The sequence below is a fragment of the Sinocyclocheilus grahami genome, unplaced genomic scaffold (genome assembly GCF_001515645.1).
Source record: "Sinocyclocheilus grahami isolate Dianchi unplaced genomic scaffold, SAMN03320097.WGS_v1.1 scaffold207.1, whole genome shotgun sequence".
Classification (NCBI taxonomy): domain Eukaryota; kingdom Metazoa; phylum Chordata; class Actinopteri; order Cypriniformes; family Cyprinidae; genus Sinocyclocheilus; species Sinocyclocheilus grahami.
In genome coordinates this window covers 467,486-488,629 of record NW_015505386.1, presented here as the reverse complement: position 1 = coordinate 488,629, position 21,144 = coordinate 467,486, and the positions used below count along the sequence as shown (strand labels likewise).

The 21,144-nt window shown below is 36.4% G+C and overlaps 1 protein-coding gene across 1 annotated transcript in view; it reads left to right on the top strand.

The window, feature by feature from the left end:
- The window catches only part of LOC107595700 (voltage-dependent N-type calcium channel subunit alpha-1B-like), a 132,879-nt gene extending 113,292 nt beyond the window's left edge, over window positions 1-19,587 (top strand). Inside the window, exons 33-48 of the mRNA XM_016286194.1 lie at window positions 899-1,015; window positions 1,116-1,181; window positions 2,604-2,695; window positions 2,809-2,959; window positions 4,358-4,485; window positions 7,512-7,608; window positions 9,842-9,947; window positions 10,465-10,572; window positions 10,832-10,941; window positions 11,079-11,236; window positions 11,323-11,452; window positions 11,567-11,677; window positions 13,278-13,316; window positions 14,779-15,031; window positions 19,081-19,301; window positions 19,390-19,587. Coding sequence (XP_016141680.1) covers window positions 899-1,015; window positions 1,116-1,181; window positions 2,604-2,695; window positions 2,809-2,959; window positions 4,358-4,485; window positions 7,512-7,608; window positions 9,842-9,947; window positions 10,465-10,572; window positions 10,832-10,941; window positions 11,079-11,236; window positions 11,323-11,452; window positions 11,567-11,677; window positions 13,278-13,316; window positions 14,779-15,031; window positions 19,081-19,301; window positions 19,390-19,587 — 2,085 coding nt within the window. The remainder of the gene's footprint in view (window positions 1-898; window positions 1,016-1,115; window positions 1,182-2,603; window positions 2,696-2,808; window positions 2,960-4,357; window positions 4,486-7,511; window positions 7,609-9,841; window positions 9,948-10,464; window positions 10,573-10,831; window positions 10,942-11,078; window positions 11,237-11,322; window positions 11,453-11,566; window positions 11,678-13,277; window positions 13,317-14,778; window positions 15,032-19,080; window positions 19,302-19,389) is intronic.
- Window positions 19,588-21,144: the final 1,557 nt, after the last annotated feature.

Here is a 21,144-nt window from a genome sequence, read left to right as displayed (position 1 = left end):
TATATATATAGGCCGTATACTGTGAAGTTTTGTTTTTAACGTAGGTCTTTGTTTCTCAGGTCAGTTATGAATAATCTTTCATTGGTTTAGTGTCTACTAAATTCCGTATAAAAAGAAAAAAAAGTATCTTTCATTTGTGAACTATTGAAGAATTTATATAGATATATAAATACGGTTACTGGGATAGCAGTATTTAATCGTTGATAAACAATTACATTTTGTTAATATTTTAAGCTATTTTTCTATTTTCTATTTTAATTTTAGTTCATTCAAGTTTTAGTAATTTTGTGTTTTATTAATTATGTCTATATACTTTTATTTTATTTAGCCTTTTTTTAAGTTATTTTAGTACTTCAGCTTGAATGAATGAAAATTTTGCTTTGGCAAGTAAATAAAAAATAGGGCCCAGATTTACTAAACAGGGCAATTTCAAAACGGCGCCGATTTCTGCGTATGATTTACTGACAACATGCAAATTAAAGAACACAGATGCAAAATCTAATTTCATATCGACCAACGCAGTATACCAAGCGAAGTGCACATTAGCGTAGTCGCAAATAAGCAGAACCGATGCTCATCAGGTGCAGGTGATCTACTTACGACACAGGTGCAAAATAGTTGAAGGCATGCTTTTTTGGGGCGTTAAATGATGGTACAAATACCTGTAATTTGATGAGCGCAAACATTAGTAAATCACATTGCGTGATTCATTTTAATACTCTCCTCCCATAAGTTTTGCCTGCATGAGACTAACTAGCTTTTAATACCTTATCAATAAACTTAACAAATCTAACAGAGGCCTTTGCTGACATTGACTTGATTGAGGATGTGTCCTTGTCTCGGGTTTAAATACAGTTCCAGTGATGCATCTCTGATCTCTCTTTCTGCTTGTATCCAGGATAAGAGGATTAATCTGAGTTTCCTGAGACTCTTCCGGGCCGCCCGTCTCATTAAACTCTTACGGCAGGGCTACACCATTCGCATCCTGCTCTGGACCTTTGTTCAGTCCTTTAAGGTCAGAAATTGACCTTTGACTTTACTTGGACAGCTTAGACAACATTGTCGACAGTTCAAGACAATTGTTTGTCTGTAAAATAACTGTATTTTGTCCTCAGGCTCTGCCGTATGTGTGTCTCCTCATTGCAATGCTCTTCTTCATATACGCCATCATTGGGATGCAGGTGAGATCCAGCGAGCTTTAAAAGACTCTCATAAATGTTACCCTTCATGCAACCTTTCCATCTGAGATCTCATCACCACAGCTGCTACAATCATCTCACTTAACGTTTACAGCTTTAACGTGATAGATTATTGATCTTGGGCTCATTGAATGACCACAGTCATCTGTAAAAATCACAGGCTGTTTTGCATGGGCAGGTGGTGTTTTTCCATTTGAAAGCTTCATAGGCTTTATGAAAAATAAGCCATTGTTCAAGTCTTTCGGTTGGATCTCTTCTTTAAGTTTGATTGCTCGTTTAAGGATGCAAAGGCAATCTCCCAGATTGTGTTGGAAATGATGGCGTCTGCCATCTAGTAGATTAGGACTGCATTGTAAATCAATGCTAATTGTATCCTGTAAGTCTGGGGAAGCAACATCATCAGTAAGCCATGTAATCAACTGTACGCTTGGAACTCCTACTGCCAACTCAACGTTTGCTTCATCATTCAGCGTAAAATGTGCTTTTGAACCAGTTTTTGCAATCTTTCTAGTATTTTTTTTATAGCATGATTTGAATTGTAAGCATATTAGAGTCATCCTTCATTCTGCAAGAAATGTGTTTACCTCGTAACAAAAATATGTGGGGCAAGACATTCCAAAGTGTTATTGGAATGTCCATACTATATTTTTGCTCATTTAAATGCAATATTTTTGTTAGTGCACCGTTTTAAATGTTTGGGGTCAATAAGAATATTAATTCATTCAATCAGGTTTTTATTTAAGATTCTCTGTAAATGCTCCCTCTCTGGTATTCCTTGCATATATTGTGCAAAGGTCACAAAGTTTACTGCCTTTAGATTATTATGACAAGACAATTAGACATAACTTGGCACAGAATGTTTTTACAAACTGACAGACAGGTCAATTATTTCCAGAATAATAAAAAGTGCACTCTCAGCATTGGGTTTAATATGCATCATTTGTGGCAGAAAAGTGTATCTTTTTTATTTTATTTATTACTATATGGATGCCACTTTAAAAGACTGTGTCCATCCATGGTCACTGGATGTGCTTTTGTAATGTATGTGGCTGACAGATTATTGTGATTTGTTTTACTGCCTGTCAGTGCATTGCAACTCTGTAGAGTCGGTGTGTTTGTTTGCATGTCTGCTGTCTGACAAAAAGTTATAAAATTCATAAGCACGAGTCACACTTTATGGAAAATGTGTATGTGGCCTTGTTAATACTGCAGATGCTTACTGTCACATACCCTCCAGGCAGTCTGAATTATTGACACAGTCCCTGCAGGTATTTTCATGCAGGCTCAATAGGAAAGTGCACACATTGCACTATGTAATTCTCAGCCTATCTCCACCAAAAATGCTTGCATTTTCTGTAATGCATCCAAAATTAGAATGCTGACATGCTTTTCTCTCTATGTCAGGTGTTTGGTAATATCATGTTGTCCGAGGAGTCGGCTATCAACATCCATAATAACTTCCAAACATTTTTTCAGGCCCTCATGTTGTTGTTCAGGTAAAGTCATTGTTTCATCTGTTCAGTCTTCTTAAAATATTAGCTCTCACAACTGTTAAAAATTAGTACAAGTGAATCTATAGTTTCTGCCTCTCACTATTTGTATGTTACAGGAGTGCTACAGGGGAGACTTGGCATGAAATTATGCTGTCTTGTCTGAGTGAAAGGCCATGTGACCGTGACTCTGGATATACTGGAAAAGAGTGTGGCAGTGACTTTGCTTACTTCTACTTTGTCTCTTTCATCTTCCTTTGTTCCTTCCTGGTTAGTGGAACAAATCTCAAATACAAACAGACACACAAATTCAAAAATGAAAATCCTGTCATCATTTACTCACCCTCATGTTGTTTCAGACCTTTATGACTTTCTTCTGTGGAACACAAGAGCTATTTATAGCCAAATGTCCAAGCTGCTATTTTGAATACAATGAAAGTGAATGGTGACCACAGTTGTCAAGTTTGATTGTCAGCAAATAATGACAATTTAGTTTCTCACAAAAGCTACTTTACTACTGTAGAATGCTTGAAATGAAATGCAGAAGTTAGGGATTTATTTTTAAACTTGTCAACCTTTGGTCCCCATTCACTTTCAATGTATAGAAAGAGCAGCTTGGACATTCTGCTCAAGTTATCTTTTAGTTTTCCACAAGGAAAACAAAAGTCATACATATTTGGAAAGACATGAAAGTAAGTAAATGATGACAGAATTTAGTTTTAGTTTAAATCTGTTAATTCTGTTTTTTTTTTAGAAATAATATATATTAATACTTTTATTCAGCAAGGACTCTATTTAAAATAAATGCTGTCCTTTTGAACTTTATATTCATCAAAGAAGACTAAAAAATGTATCAATTTCTATAAAAACTCTGATGATAATAATAAGAAATGTTTCTTAAGTACCAAATCAGCATGTTAAATAGATTTCTGGATGACCGCTAAAAATTCAAAGTATGAATGAAAGTAATTCAAATTACTTTTTTTTTAAGTGGATTAAATAGAAAACAGCTTTATAATTTGTAATAATATTTAATATTACTGTTTTGCTGTATTTTTGATCAAATAAATGCAGCCTTGGTGAACACGTGTTTTCTTTTGAAAAAAATAAAAAATAAAAAAATAAAAACTTAACCCACAAATGAAACAGTGCACAAAACATTAAATTGCACAGTGTCGCAGCTTTCATGAGTGCAAACTTCCAATAAAGTCTAGCCAACAAGACACCAATAAAAATAAAATTAATCTGTTATTATACATAATTCAGTCCCACTTTATATTAAGTGGCCTTAACTACTATGTACTTACATAAAAAAGTGCAATGTATTTATTGTGGTCATATTGTATTGCAAAACACTTTTTGTTACAGGTTTGGTGGTATGGGTAGGTTTAAGGGTGGGTTAAGGTGTAAAGGATGGGTCAACGGTGTAATTATAAATGTAATTACAGAAATTAATTACAGATGTAATTACATGCAGGTATTTTAAAAATTATACATACAATGTAAAAACATATATGTACACAATAAGTGCATTGTACCAAATTATTAATTTAAATGTAAGTACATAGTAGTTAAGGCCACTTAATATAAAGTGGGACCCATAATTCTATTTAATTGAGGTTTCTTCTCCTGTTTTACATAATTCTTCCTATATCCTACAACCATCAGATGCTGAATCTGTTCGTCGCTGTCATCATGGATAACTTTGAGTACCTAACACGTGACGCTTCTATTCTCGGGCCTCATCACCTCGACGAGTTCATCCGTGTTTGGGCTGAGTACGACCCTGCCGCCTGGTGCGTATCACTCCTCCACGGTGTCGCTGGCAGTTAGTGCCACTTTAAAAAAATGTGACAACTCGAGACTAATCCATAATAACTTCCAAACATTTTTTCAGGCCCTCATGTTGTTGTTCAGGTAAAGTCATTGTTTCATCTGTTCAGTCTTCTTAAAATATTAGCTCTCACAACTGTTAAAAATTAGTACAAGTGAATCTATAGTTTCTGCCTCTCACTATTTGTATGTTACAGGAGTGCTACAGGGGAGACTTGGCATGAAATTATGCTGTCTTGTCTGAGTGAAAGGCCATGTGACCGTGACTCTGGATATACTGGAAAAGAGTGTGGCAGTGACTTTGCTTACTTCTACTTTGTCTCTTTCATCTTCCTTTGTTCCTTCCTGGTTAGTGGAACAAATCTCAAATACAAACAGACACACAAATTCAAAAATGAAAATCCTGTCATCATTTACTCACCCTCATGTTGTTTCAGACCTTTATGACTTTCTTCTGTGGAACACAAGAGCTATTTATAGCCAAATGTCCAAGCTGCTCTTTTGAATACAATGAAAGTGAATGGTGACCACAGTTGTCAAGTTTGATTGTCAGCAAATAATGACAATTTAGTTTCTCACAAAAGCTACTTTACTACTGTAGAATGCTTGAAATGAAATGCAGAAGTTAGGGATTTATTTTTAAACTTGTCAACCTTTGGTCCCCATTCACTTTCAATGTATAGAAAGAGCAGCTTGGACATTCTGCTCAAGTTATCTTTTAGTTTTCCACAAGGAAAACAAAAGTCATACATATTTGGAAAGACATGAAAGTAAGTAAATGATGACAGAATTTAGTTTTAGTTTAAATCTGTTAATTCTGTTTTTTTTTTAGAAATAATATATATTAATACTTTTATTCAGCAAGGACTCTATTTAAAATAAATGCTGTTCTTTTGAACTTTATATTCATCAAAGAAGACTAAAAAAATGTATCAATTTCTATAAAAACTCTGATGATAATAATAAGAAATGTTTCTTAAGTACCAAATCAGCATGTTAAATAGATTTCTGGATGACCGCTAAAAATTCAAAGTATGAATGAAAGTAATTCAAATTACTTTTTTTTTAAGTGGATTAAATAGAAAACAGCTTTATAATTTGTAATAATATTTAATATTACTGTTTTGCTGTATTTTTGATCAAATAAATGCAGCCTTGGTGAACACGTGTTTTCTTTTGAAAAAAATAAAAAAATAAAAACTTAACCCACAAATGAAACCGTGCACAAAACATTAAATTGCACAGTGTCGCAGCTTTCATGAGTGCAAACTTCCAATAAAGTCTAGCCAACAAGACACCAATAAAAATAAAATTAATCTGTTATTATACATAATTCAGTCCCACTTTATATTAAGTGGCCTTAACTACTATGTACTTACATAAAAAAGTGCAATGTATTTATTGTGGTCATATTGTATTGCAAAACACTTTTTGTTACAGGTTTGGTGGTATGGGTAGGTTTAAGGGTGGGTTAAGGTGTAAAGGATGGGTCAACGGTGTAATTATAAATGTAATTACAGAAATTAATTACAGATGTAATTACATGCAGGTATTTTAAAAATTATACATACAATGTAAAAACATATATGTACACAATAAGTGCATTGTACCAAATTATTAATTTAAATGTAAGTACATAGTAGTTAAGGCCACTTAATATAAAGTGGGACCCATAATTCTATTTAATTGAGGTTTCTTCTCCTGTTTTACATAATTCTTCCTATATCCTACAACCATCAGATGCTGAATCTGTTCGTCGCTGTCATCATGGATAACTTTGAGTACCTAACACGTGACGCTTCTATTCTCGGGCCTCATCACCTCGACGAGTTCATCCGTGTTTGGGCTGAGTACGACCCTGCCGCCTGGTGCGTATCACTCCTCCACGGTGTCGCTGGCAGTTAGTGCCACTTTAAAAAAATGTGACAACTCGAGACTAAGTGGTTGAAAGATGCCAGTTTAAGAGGGTACGCCACTGGCGCTGTGTCTGATTTACTCAGAGCCTTAAGTCACAAGAATCCCATTTTACTGTGTGACCATGGTTAACATAAAATCCTCAAGCTTTGTCTATGCTGAGGAATGCAAATTTATCCTTTGCATGCCATCCAATTTTAGTCTGTATTGAGCAGAACGGATTTGAAGCCTATCCTCTCTGTCAGTGTAATCCATTTTAACTTTAAAAATGCACAGCTGAGAGTAGTTATCTCAATAAGCATGAAGTCTTTAGATATTGATGGAATGTGGAAAAATGTATTAAACTCTGTCTTTTTAACACATATCTTATTTTTTGCAGCGGAAGGATACACTATATGGATATGTACAATTTGTTGCGTGTAATCTCACCCCCTCTTGGTTTAGGAAAGAAGTGCCCTAATAGGGTGGCATACAAGGTTTGAAAACACACCTTCCCTCCAGGGGGCGGTGCTGTGAAAAATTAATGCCCATAAAATGCCTGAAAGTGCTAATGTCTGATTGGATTATACTCCCCCTCTTTCCTTACTAATTTTAATATGGGTAACCATGGTAAACAGGAAACAAAGCCAAATGCTAAATCCCTCATCCCAAACTAATCCCATATGTTCACTTATCGTAAATATCGATGTACTAGAGCAGCTTTTATTTGCTCTACTTTAAATTAGACCAAATATTAGCTTTGTTCCTGAGTATCTGATTGGTTAGCCGTGGTGCGTCCTAGCATGCAAGGACAGAAGCTCCAGACTGCAGCCCAATCCCATCATGCCATGTTCTTCATCCCTGGATCACTGGTAGCCTGTAGCTTTAAAAGCAGGCGTGATCCATCTGTCCTTCTGAGACAGGATGGTATCAGATACCCTTGACCTTCCTTTAGAATCCTTGATAACAATGTTTTTTTTTGTTTGTTCTTTTTTCTTTATTTCTTTCATTCACGTCACATTTTCTTCATGTTCTCCACTACTACTTCCTTCTCCTTTTTGTTGTCTGCGTGACCTTTGAACTCACCAATGTGAAGTGGACGCATGTCCTACCTCGAAATGTACGAGATGCTTCGCCACATGTCCCCTCCACTAGGTTTGGGAAAGAAATGTCCTCCAAGAATCGCCTATAAGGTAGATCCCACCCCTCTTGACTGTTCCTTAGCTCCTCCTCTGTCCTCTCATTGGCTGATCAGTCAGTGCTCTAATTGTGGAAGTGTTTTTTTGTGTGTGTGGCTTTGTGTTGTGCTCTTTTTTTTATGTGCCTTTTGATGGATGGTAATGAAACTCTAGATTTCCCTAGTAAAAAAATTAATTTATTTCATACTAAGTATAGTTCAAATCTATTAGCATATTTATTTACTGACATATCGCTCGAGAATGACTGATATAAAAGTTATAATTAAACTTTATTTGGAGTACTACTTGTGCACAATGCACATTTCTTCATATTAAGACTAAAATGTGTTTAATGTCACTATTGATGAGGATTATATGCTCTTTGAATAAAGCTGGTCTTTAAATGCAAGATATTTGAAGTGTACCTGAAGTATAATTGCAATAGTTCCACTTTAGCACAATCAAATATACTTCAGTATATCTTTAGTTGGACTTCCACCCAATTAAAGTGCATTAAGCACAAAATTAGTTGTTCCAACTTAGCAGATTTTAAGTATACCAGTTTAGTTTGCTAAAAGTACAATTGAGCACATAATATTAAGCACATAAATATGTAAATGTGTTTGTAGTATTCTTAGCATGAAATAAATGTATTTCAAATACATTTTAGTATATTTATTTTTCACTAGTTTTGATAGAAAACTCTAAGGTGTTTTGTCTTGAGAACGCCCTGAAAATTCTGTCTACATAGGCAGCACAGTAGATTTCAAAACAGAACAAAAGTACACAGCAGAATAAATAGACAGTCAGCACTCAATTTCATCTGCAGCAGTACTAAAATTGTTGCATTCTTTGTCTTTCACTGTATAAAAGAAACTAGGAAGTAAAAAATCTGAATATCAAAACTGAATCTCAAACGTCGCTGGTACAGGGCTGCCTGTTTTGGTCGCAGGCTGTTCTGCCACTTTGAGAGCTGCCTCCGAGTCAATAAGTTTACACACCCTGTTCCAGCTGTCTGAATGGGTAACGTTCAAGAGACACGCGTTCATGTCTGTCTGCCGAGCTCCTCTCTGAAGCCACACAGTCTGCGTGTGTGAAGGCTTGAGGATGCGACGTTCTCCAGCGAGCTCGAAATAGAACAAGACCCCACTTCCCCCGAGTTCAGAGCACTGAATCAACAGGGAGGAAAGAAAGAAAGCTTGCTGTAGATGTGTGCTCAGTGGAGCGTCCTTTCCCTTTTTCATTGGTAGTTGCTGTGGAAAGATGTCTATGCTGGCCTACGCACTCTAATGAAGGCAGAGCGTTGTCCCTGTGCATGATGTTACTCTCCTTCACGCTACACCACAGAAACAGATCCATTCTCTGTTTATTTTGCATCTGTTTTCTTTTAAACACTATAATTAATGCTGGGTGTGTTAATGTGTGGAGTGTCTACTCTGGCTTCACCTTGAGTGACGCATTTTTGTGGTTGGTGCATTTGTGGCTATTGGTTTTGGTTGGTCAGCATGTTATCTTTTCTCGCTTTCTGGTCATCATCCTTTCTGAAGGTCATCGCTGACTTTGTAAAAACACAAGAAAAGCAGCCCATCAACACCTCACATTTCAGTGCGCATGAACTAGTGCATTTGCATTCTCTACGTGGACAGTAGTCATAGCTGCCCGCATGCAAACTGGCAGTATTTATTACTGAGACCTCAAACACAAAGGATAAAGAATATTATAAGTTTGATTTTTCAAGGTCCATATTTTACCTCCAATTGAAGACACAGCAGTTTTTGCTTAAACATGTTAAAATACACACAAACAGCTCAAAGTGTTCATATGATCTTATACATTGTCAGGTTATTAAGCATAATCATTGTAAGATTGTTTATGTAATCACATTTACTGAGAAACCTGTGAACCAGTAATGGCTAAAGCTCACACTGTTCTCAGTGTGACAAAAACAGATTTACTGTCTGCTAACTGGAGAAATGCGGCAAAACATCTTCCATTTCCAACATCCCTTATCCTCTGCATGAAATATAAACACACTCTCTCCCTCCTCGCATTTTGATGTCCTGAAGAGACAATTTGTGTGCTGAGATGAGAGTTCGGAAATGACTATTGATGAAAGGGAAATTACATAGACCAAGTCACTACCCTCCCTCAGCATGCAAACTCCTCCTGTCATTTGTAATGGTCATTTCTGTATCCTGCAGTCATGTGTGATATTAATCACAAACTATTTGTGTCCGTGACTCCACAGCGGTTGGTGAGGATGAACATGCCCATAGCTGAAGATAGTACGGTTCACTTTACCTCCACTTTAATGGCTCTCATCCGGACCGCCCTGGAGATTAAACTGGCATCAGGTGAGTGTCCACTTGGAGCCCTCAGGGCCAGTCACTGGCATTTGTCAAAAGCTCCTTTAACTGTCCATCTGCTCCAGCAGCGCTTTTCACCAGTCACTGCTCTGTTCCATCAGCCTCGTTTAATTCAATACTCCACCATCTTAAAAGTGTTACAAGTTAATTGAATGACGCTTTCCCCGCTGACTTTGACTTTTATTTAACCTTTGGTTAACTTGGTGCAAAATATGATTAAAGAATAAGATAACATCCATTAACAGCTTGACAAAAAAAATCTTGTGGGGATATTAAGGACAAGAATTATGAAAGACTGTTAGATACTGTGGTAACACTATGCATGACCATATACTACATCCCTAATTCTACCTAATATCTAACCTTTACTACCTTAGAAACTATTAATAAGCAGAAAATTAGGAGTTTATTAAGGCAAAAGTCGTAGTTAATGGTTTGTTAATAGCTAGAATTGGATCTTAAAATAAAGTGTGACCGATACTGTTAATATTGTGTATTTTTTTAGGAGTTCTGGCTCAGCGGCTTTGTGATGCTGAATTAAGGAAGGAAATAAATAAAATTTGGACTAACTTGTCTTCAAAAACAGTGGACCTGCTGGTGACACCTCATAAACGTAAGCCCTGCATTTAGAAACTCTTGCTAAAGTAATGTTGATTTTGGTTTAGAAAGCACTTCAAATTTAAATGGAATCTTAATTAAATGCTCATTGGAGTTTGAATTTTCATTAACGATACTGATGACATTTTTCACCTGAGTTATTCACCCTGATTTTGCTTGTGACTTCTGAGCTTTTGGTGTCACCTAGTGGACATCGGTTTTCTCCCTGCACTTCTGTCCATTTGGTATTTCATGTGCATTTCACTCTCTCTTAGATAATGAATTGACTGTTGGGAAGGTCTATGCTGCTCTCATGATTTTCGACTATTATAAGCAGAACCGAGCCAAAAGACTCCAACCGCAGCAGGCTGCACCAGGCACACAGGTAGAGGATCTACAAATAACTACATTTATCTGTACAATTCTAATTATTAGATGTAGATGTTTAGCCATATTTTATTATCAAAGTATGTTATTAATTTTTAATATAGTCCTTCTGAAAGTGTTGTGTTTTGTCCTCAGAGTAAAGTTGGGGTTCTCTTCAGACCAATGCTTCCTCTCACACACTTGCACAGTCAGGAGCCACTAGTGCTAAAAGCCCCGCCCTCTTCTCAATTACATACCACACCACAGCCAGATGCCCCGCCCACATCCTTTCACCTGACCAATGGGGATGCAGTGTGAGTGTTCTACCATTCTGGTCTTTATAGTACTACACTTTCCATTTGAATTTTTCTTTTTTAATTTTACTGTATGTATGCCACAGACAAAGCCAGAGCAGTGCCATGAAAACGTCTCCTTCAGGAGACATACCTCAGGAAGTCACACAGGAAGCAAACAGAAGGCCTGTCCAAAGGGGCCAATCGGTAGACGTGCCAAACACATACAGATCTCAGGTGATTTGACCTCTACTAGTGATTCCTGAATCGGTCCTGTTTAAGTTACATGTGTCAGACATTTACAGGTCAGTTAAACAGTGTTTGTTTTGTCTGGCTCTGCGTGTGTTGCAGGAATTAGTTGAGATGACTGACATGGAGAATGACTCTGATGTGGGCGGGTATCCTGTGCTGGAGGGTCACGGCAGAGCTGCCTCCATGCCCAGACTCAACGCTGGCTTTCAGGTAAACATCTCCTATCCATCGTGGCCATATGAGGTAATTCTGGTGGGAGTTGAAAATAGCTGCTGCACTGCCTTTGTTTCTTATTCTGACTAAATTAATTCCTGCAAAGAAAGAGGCAGCTGGAGGACGTCTGTGCACAGATAGAGGGAAGAGGAGTGAATGGGCAGTTGTATGAGAGAATAGATGAATGGAGGTAATAGGGAGGGTGTATTAATGAATGCAGAGAGGAGGTGAAAAATTCAAGAAAATGAATTGGAGGAAGTCAGAAGAGGTTAATTTACTGTATACACCAATCTCCACTGAGAGACACATTTATTCTCTTCAGTTCAGTTGTGTGTGTGTGTGTGTGTGTGTGTGTGTGTGTGTGTGTGTGTGTGTGTGTGTGTGAGAGAGAGAGTGAGTGAGTGAGAGAAGAAGAGGGACAATGCAATGTCTACATACAGTATATTTACACTATATACAGAACTATATAAGAATGTTTTATTTTTTATATTTGTTGTAATTAAATCCTTTAATTTATTTTAACTTACACTGAAAAAAATGGTGCAGAAACAACTTTCACTCAGAAATTGATAAAAAAATTGCTAGAATATTTCACAATTAATTACAAAGAAGCCTGAACATTGAATTAAGCATTTTTTAAGTAGAAAGACTGAAACACTATTTTCTTATCAAATGTACTCTAATAATCTTTGCTTTATTTACATCTTGAAATATCTTTTTTACAATGTAGATATACGTAAGATGTAATTTCAGTGTTATTTTAGTATTTTTATGTAGTATTATAGTATTTATTAATATTTTGAATAAGCTTTCATTTGTTTTCAGTTTTTTATTTAGATTTTAGTACGTTTTTTTCTGTCTTATGTGCTTGTCATTTTAGTTTGCGATATTTAAAAATATTTGTTATATTTATATACTATATTTATGCTTTATTTTTTTTCAGTTTTAGTTATTTTAGTAATTCAATTTTTTTATTCAATTTATTTTTTTATACGTTTTCTTATTTAAGCTTACGTTGTTCAAATAAGTTTCATATTTAATTTATTTTTAACAAAAACAAAAAAAATGTTTAATTATTGTAGTTATCAGTAATAACAAGTAAAAACAAGTTTTGTTTTTGTATGTTTCATATTGAGTTTTTCCTCATTAACTTTGATGTTGCTTTTTAACTGTAAATTTATTTGTGTACATACTTGGTTTCTTTTGATTTGGTATTTTTGCCACATCGCTTAATAGACTCACACAGTCTCCAGCATCCTTGTTATAATGTCTTGTCTTTAGTCTCTTCCTGTCTTGTCTTGTCTGTCTCTTCTTTCTCTCCAACAGTCTTTATTACATCAAACTCACTGAACTCATTTCTCCACCTTTTATTTCGACACAATCTCTAATCCACCATCCCTAATTTTTTTAGGCACCTGTTTTCTGACCATACTGGACCTTGATATCCAGACTTTTCATAAACATCACTCGTTCTTACTCTGTCCCTCTTTTGTGCTCTCTCTCCTCCTATCTCACTCTGTTACTGTGTCCATGAGTGCCACAGCTGTGTGCCCTGCTCTCCTCACCTATGTGTCCTCTTCCTCTTCCCGTCCAACAGCGGAGCCACTTACGCCACACCGCCGGAACGTATCTAGCAGTATGTACAAGTGTTCCACCTGCAATCACTCTCCCTTTCTCTCTTTTTCTCCCTCTATCTCTCTCTGCCAGCCACTCCATTTCTATGTTGGCTTGTGTGTGCTTTATCCATTCCAGCTCTTTTAGAGTTCACACTCTTTTAGGAGTCCAATAAACTTGTATAACCACAATTCATATTAGCCTTGAGAGGTAAACACAAAACTAGCATGCACTACAAAAGCCATATATAGTAGTTCATCACTGTGGGTAACTATTTTACTAATGAAATAGATTAACCACAGTTTAGTTATAGGAATACAAAAAGTAAATACTAAAACGTGATGCTTATTTTATCTTGGATGTTGTTTGGTGCTAACTGTAAGTATGAGTGTTTCATTTAGTGGGTTGTGTATCATTTTGATTAGTGCAGTCCTCTCTTCACATATCTTTCAGCCATATACATGATTATTTTCATGTACACTAATGTTTGTGTAAGATTTAAAATAAAAGTTTTTGGAAGAAGTCTCTTATACTAACAAAGGCTGCATTTATTTGATCAAAAATACAGTAAAACCAGCAATATCGTGAATTAATATTGCAATGTTTCAGGGTTCTTTGATGAATGGAAAGTTCAAAAGAACATCATTTATTTTATAATAATAAATGATGTTTTTACAGTCACTTTTGATCAATTTTATGCATCTTTGCTAAATAAAAGTATTAATTTCTTTCAAAAGGAATTGCAATGGGGGAATAAGTCTATTGATTTTACTATCAACCATTGAAAACCTCATATTCCATATTCAGTGGATTGATTCTTATGGATTTTGTGCAGTTTAAAAGAAACATTTCAAGCTGTTTAAACTATGAGAAGAGGGGACGCACTGCTTCTTAGAGGTTCTGAACGATTATGCCACTAGGCGGCACTAATGAGTCTTTGTAGAAGACTTACAAAGGTAAAAATTCCAGTCATCACCAAGGAGTGGTCACGAATTCTCTAAAGAATCTGGTCTAAAGTGACAATTTAACATTTAATGAATATCTTTTTGATACTGTAAATACACATGTATACATACTGTATAGTATCTAGAGATTAACAGTAACAGTTAAGTAAGAAAAGCACCAGTCTCTTTATAGATCAGTGACCGCTGCTTGGCTGTGGATAGTTCATGCAGCAACTATTCCAGCTGTCCAGTCTGTGTGTAAGAGACGATTCGATGACAGCATTCAAACAGCAGAGTGTTTGCATCGAGCGTGACGGTGTTCCACTGTTCTCCGATGCGTGCGTGTGTCCGCAGGAGCGGGCTGAACGTCGCTCTTCAGTGGAAGTGTGTTTTCATGCTCAGCTGGTGTTGTGCGTCTGTTGTGACAGGTCTAGTGCTCTGAGACTCTTGTCATTTTAGTACTGTGCTAGACATGTGTCCTCTCCTTCATCCCCTTTCTTCGTCTTTCACATGTTAATTCGCTTTATTTCCACCACACAGCCTATCGCAGACGTGAGTCCCATGCGGCGGTCTGCGTCCTCGTTGACTCCTCAGAGAGGGGTGCGAGAGGTCAATCTGAGCGATTATGACCTGGAGAGGCCCAAGATGGCCCCGGGCCAGACCCTCACTCAGGAGAGAGAGAGGGACAGAGCTCATCATCATCACCATCATCATCACCGCTGCCAGCGGCGCAGAGACAAGAAGCACAAATCGCTGGATCGAGTCATCAGCGAGGAGCAGCCTCCCCATGCAGGTGGGCTCGATTTTCCTTTCTCATTCATTCTTTTACGCTTTTCAGCACATCCATGTGAAAGAAAATAATGAGTATTTCAGAGCACAAAAATGTCTTAGTTGAAGACCCCCTTTATCTGTTTTAACTAGGGCTGGGTATCGTTCAAAATTTTTCGATATCGATACCGATACCTGGACTTCGATACCAGTTCTTGAACGATACGTTTTTCGATACCAATTTTATGAAATCAATTTTAACAAGATTACATTATCTAAAAAAAAAAACTTTGATTTGATTTTTCAGCTTGTTGATGTTTATACAAACTCAAAGACTCATCTCCTGAGCCACTGCACAAAGGAACAAAATGTAACCAACACAAAAAATCAGTGCAAAATTGTTTTAATAAAGCTCAAATAGTCTTCAGTTTACTCATCTGTTAGGCTACATTTACACTAGTGCGTGTTAGTTTTAAAACGCATTGCTCAGACAGAATCATGATTTCTATTTATTTTCCACTGATTTACTGATGAGCATTAGCAGCTTCCAGCGCTGTCTGCTTGTGTTCTCTCTTCCATGATCGCTGCTCTGACTCAGAGGTAATAACATAGTTAATTTCAGCAACATTACATGGCCAAAACACACATTAGATGGCAGGTCCGGATTTACCTGTTTTCGTGACATAGAAAAAACATTTTGGATTTTGTCATTTGGAGTTTCAAGAACTGTATGTTCTTCAATAAAAACTATAGTTAATAAGGGAGGGGGGGGGGCATCTTTAGAAAATCTCACTTTAGAACTAGCAGCGAAGGAATGTTGAGTTCATTGCTTCATTGAAAGCTTATTGTATTATGAGAAAGAGATGGACTGAGCGAGTTTGATTGCATCTAATACAGCATTCATTCTTCAATATATACATCACATATTCACTATAAAAATTAGATTTTGCCCTCACTCAAAGCTATTTGCTCTGGAACAAATAATAGATTAATGCCTGGTAGATTTACCCAAAATTACTTATATCTTGTGTTTAAGAGACATCAGAGTCAGTGGCCAATTTTAATTAGAACTGACCAAGGTGAAGCTGCTCTCGGCACCCTGGAGCTCACATCTCAGAAAACGTTGAAGCAAATTTTCAAATAGACATTATCTTTATTAAAAACCACATATTTGAAGTCTAAACAACTATATTCTCACCTAAATAAACTCTTAAAACTACATTCCGTGACACAAAAACAGTATTATTTTTTAAATTATAGTGGATTTGGACATCCGCCATTACACTCGCTGTGGAGTGATACAAACGGTGAAATGGTTGGAGTTCTGTTATCACTAGAATATTGCACTCCTCTCAGCCAATCAGATTCAAGGACCAGACAGAACTGTTGTATAAAATTAAATAATACAACAGATTAAAATATTTTTGTCCTTATATCTTGTGTTTAAGAGACATCAGAGTCAGTGGCCAATTTTATTAGAACTGACCAAGGTGAAGCTGCTCTCGGCACCCTGGAGCTCACATCTCAGAAAACGTTGAAGCAAATTTTCACATAGACATTATCTTTATTAAAAACCAGGGGGGGCATCTTTAGAAAATCTCACTTTAGAACTAGCAGCGAAGGAATGTTGAGTTCATTGCTTCATTGAAAGCTTATTGTATTATGAGAAAGAGATGGACTGAGCGAGTTTGATTGCATCTAATACAGCATTCATTCTTCAATATATACATCACATATTCACTATAAAAATTAGATTTTGCCCTCACTCAAAGCTATTTGCTCTGGAACAAATAATAGATTAATGCCTGGTAGATTTACCCAAAATTACTTATATCTTGTGTTTAAGAGACATTCAGAGTCAGTGGCCAATTTTATTAGAACTGACCAAGGTGAAGCTGCTCTCGGCACCCTGGAGCTCACATCTCAGAAAACGTTGAAGCAAATTTTCAAATAGACATTATCTTTATTAAAAACCACATATTTGAAGTCTAAACAACTATATTCTCACCTAAATAAACTCTTAAAACTACATTCCGTGACACAAAAACAGTATTATTTTTTAAATTATAGTGGATTTGGACATCCGCCATTACACTCGCTGTGGAGTGATACAAACGGTGAAATGGTTGGAGTTCTGTTATCACTAGAATATTGCACTCCTCTCAGCCAATCAGATTCAAGGACCAGACAGAACTGTTGTATAAAATTAAATAATACAACAGATTAAAATATTTTTGTCCTTTTATATCTTGTTATATCGTGTTGCTATGCAGTTTGTTATATTATATTATATTATATTATATTATTAATTTTGTTTAAAATGTGACATTTGTTATATATAGGTATGTACAGTCTTTAAGGATTATGAAGAAAAATGGAGTACTATTTGAAATTCACAGCTTCTTTTGCTTAGCACAGTGATATAAATTATTTTAAGGATTACAGTGATCAGGTTATCGAGGAAAAGACTCTTTATTGCTCTCCTAAGCGCTTTGGTGTAGGATTTACTTTGTCAACCTCTCTCTTTGATTGAGAGCGGGGCTTACAGACCATTGCTAGAAAATGTGCTTTTGAACGGATTGATTTTTTGATATCGTGTTGCTATGCAGTTTGTTATATTATATTATATTATATTATTAATTTTGTTTAAAATGTGACATTTGTTATATATAGGTATGTACAGTCTTTAAGGATTATGAAGAAAAATGGAGTACTATTTGAAAATCACAGCTTCTATTGCTTAGCACAGTGATATAAATTATTTTAAGGATTACAGTGATCAGGTTATCGAGGAAAAGACTCTTTATTGCTCTCCTAAGCGCTTTGGTGTAGGATTTACTTTGTCAACCTCTCTCTTTGATTGAGAGCGGGGCTTACAGACCATTGCTAGAAAATGTGCTTTTGAACGGATTGATTTTTTGATTTTTGTTTCTTGGCCAGTTTGTGACATGACTGGGAAAAGTCAGCAGTCCGAGAGAGCAGCACGAGGAGAGCAATCTCTGGATGGCAAAATTAACCACCTGTTATTTCTTTATTACAAGATTCCTTCTCTTTCTCTCCTGCTCCTCACATTCTGGTCTTAGAAACACTGGAACACAAACATGTTTCTCAGCCGGAGTCTGGTTCTGCTGTTAATAGATCAGTCAGCTTTGACCGAGTTGAGACAGAGCAATACATCAGTCCACTGAAAGCTCATTTTAGTTGGGTGTGTTTGTACTCTGATTTCAAACACATACAGACACCCTCATACATCTTCCTCTACATGTTTTTGTTTCTCTGTAGTCAAAGATCACAACAGCACCAAACAGCAGGGCTCACACATGCACGCACACAAGTCACCAGGTCTTTTGTGGTGATATATAAGTGCCCTCTGGTGTTTTGAGTTCATAGTGATTTCGGGTTGGTGTTGGGCAGCAGTGTCTGATGTTTACAGACCAGTTAAATGGCCCCGGTGTATGGATACATTCATTTATAGAGAGAGAATATAAGCAGAGAAAATGAGAAATTAATAATTAATCATTTAATTTCATTTGAAATTACACATTTTTGAGTAAACAAACAACCCAAAAATTCAGCTTTGTCATGACAGGAATAAATTTGATTTTAAAATATATAAAAATTATTATTTTAAATTGTAATAATATTTCACAATATTACAGTTTTATGTATAATACATGCAACCTTGGTGATCATAAAATACCTTTTCCTCCAAAAACATTTTTTAAAATGTAACATTTGAACAGTAGATTGTATATGTCATTTAATAGATATAGTAAATTATTTTTATTTAAATTGTAATTTTTGCACTACAAAAATAATGATTGATTTTGAAATACCTCTCTCTGTCTTCCATTTGTTGGGCAAACAGATCCCACTCATCTGTTTCACTGTCAGTCCCACTTTAACTTTCTCACGCCACTGTTGCTATGTTGGGCTGGTCGCAACACTCAAACAAACAAGAAATGTTTTAAGAGAGCCACAGAACATCATATTTTAACATTTAAAAAATGCACAATTTAGCTGTGAATAGGACATGGCTGATTAATATATGTGATGTATTTTCATATACAACAGCAGATCCAAACACTGAGTCACTGCCTAGGGAACGAGCACGGGAGCGAGACCGTGGCCGTTCCCATGAGAGGAAGCACCATTCATCCTCAGCAGTGGAAAGGAAGCAGCGATACTACTCTTGCGACCGCTACGGCAGCCATGAGCAAGGCCACAGCGTGTCCGCTGGGCCCAGCAGATCCACATCGCCAGGAGAACCCCATGACCCAAACAGGCTTAAACAGGTCAGGTGGTTTCCCTCAGTCGCTCTAGCTTCCGCACATTGCTGTGTGGCAATGACTTACTCTTTCTCTTCTCTGCATTGTGTTTCAGGGAGTTAGCACAGCTAAAGGAACTTCAGTCGTTCATACCTCAGGCACCAGCACACCCTGCCGCGGGCGTAGACAGCTCCCACAAACGCCCCTTACCGCTGCCTTCTTTTTCAGCAGTCGTGGTTCTGGAAGTGTTTTCCCATTCATTGTCTTCATGGGAATTTCAAGCAAAACAATATACAAAAATACAGTTTTCTGATTTATAGTATCTTACGCAATTGTCATGATTGGCAAATCTCTTTACAGTATTAATTTATGAGTGGTACATTAGTTCTTTACCAGGATTTTTTGCTTAAGAATCTCAACAGTGGCTATGGAGAAAATGAATGTAATTTTTACCTGTGGAACCTGACTGTTGCGCTTTATTATATCTAAATGCAGGGGAATGCTGACTGTTGAAGTACAGTAGGGCTATGCAACAAAATGACACTTTAGGACTGCTCCTCATCCTGTAGCTTTACCTGCACTCAACACAATCTAGCTTTAGCACCAATGGGACCAATTCACCGCTTCACAGAAATCTTTACTGTATATATACAGGATGTGTAGCTCACCTAAAAATGCCAGATTTAAATGCAGATGCATTGCTGATTGTGTTTGATATTGATGTGCCCCCTGAAAGTATAACAATTAGTATAGTGGTATTTGTACTGGTTGCACTATAGGTGGGGAATTGATTTTGTGTTACGCAACCTGTCGCTTAAAGAAAGGTTAATGTAAAGACATTTGATTTCTTTATTTTTTTACAGTATGTGATGTCCTAGTCAACTACAGTACCTTTGGTCACTATTTCCGTTTTGGGATGGAGATGAGTGTTGTGAACCTAATAGATCTTTGACTTCCCTTTATTTAGACATCACCTTTCCTCTTTAAAAAAGTAAATAAAAACAGAAAAAAATATATACATATATATATGCCAGGTGCCAAATTTATTACAGCACTAGTTTGTGTCTGTGTGCTGTATACTTTGTCCAACTGACCTGTGGCTAATCTCTTTGGATGATGTCATGTTTGCATGTTATGATGACATACGTATGTGCATGTAGGAAACTGTATACCTTCATCCATGTTTTTCTATGAGGAGTTAATTGGCTGTTGATTTTTATTTTTATTTTTTAGAAACAATCTTTGATACACTTAGCCCTGGATTTCTGGGAGAAAATTAGAAGACCCTTCACTTCTCAGTTTGTTGTAAAAGAGATGTTGAAAACAGTGGAGCGATGCACAGAGACGACTGCCTCACTCCTGTGATCTGATGATCGATCTATGATGCCATATATTTCTTCTATCAGTCTTATCATTTCTACCATTTGCATTTTGTATGAAAGAGCATTACTGAATTGAGAAATATATGGAAATAAAACTTTGGGGAAAGAAAATTGTTGCCTTAATTTAATGTTTTTTTTTTGTTTTAGTTAATTGGCTGTTGATTTTTATTTTTATTTTTTAGAAACAATCTTTGATACACTTAGCCCTGGATTTCTGGGAGAAAATTAGAAGACCCTTCACTTCTCAGTTTGTTGTAAAAGAGATGTTGAAAACAGTGGAGCGATGCACAGAGACGACTGCCTCACTCCTGTGATCTGATGATCGATCTATGATGCCATATATTTCTTCTATCAGTCTTATCATTTCTACCATTTGCATTTTGTATGAAAGAGCATTACTGAATTGAGAAATATATGGAAATAAAACTTTGGGGAAAGAAAATTGTTGCCTTAATTTAATGTTTTTTTTTGTTTTAATTTGGTAATAA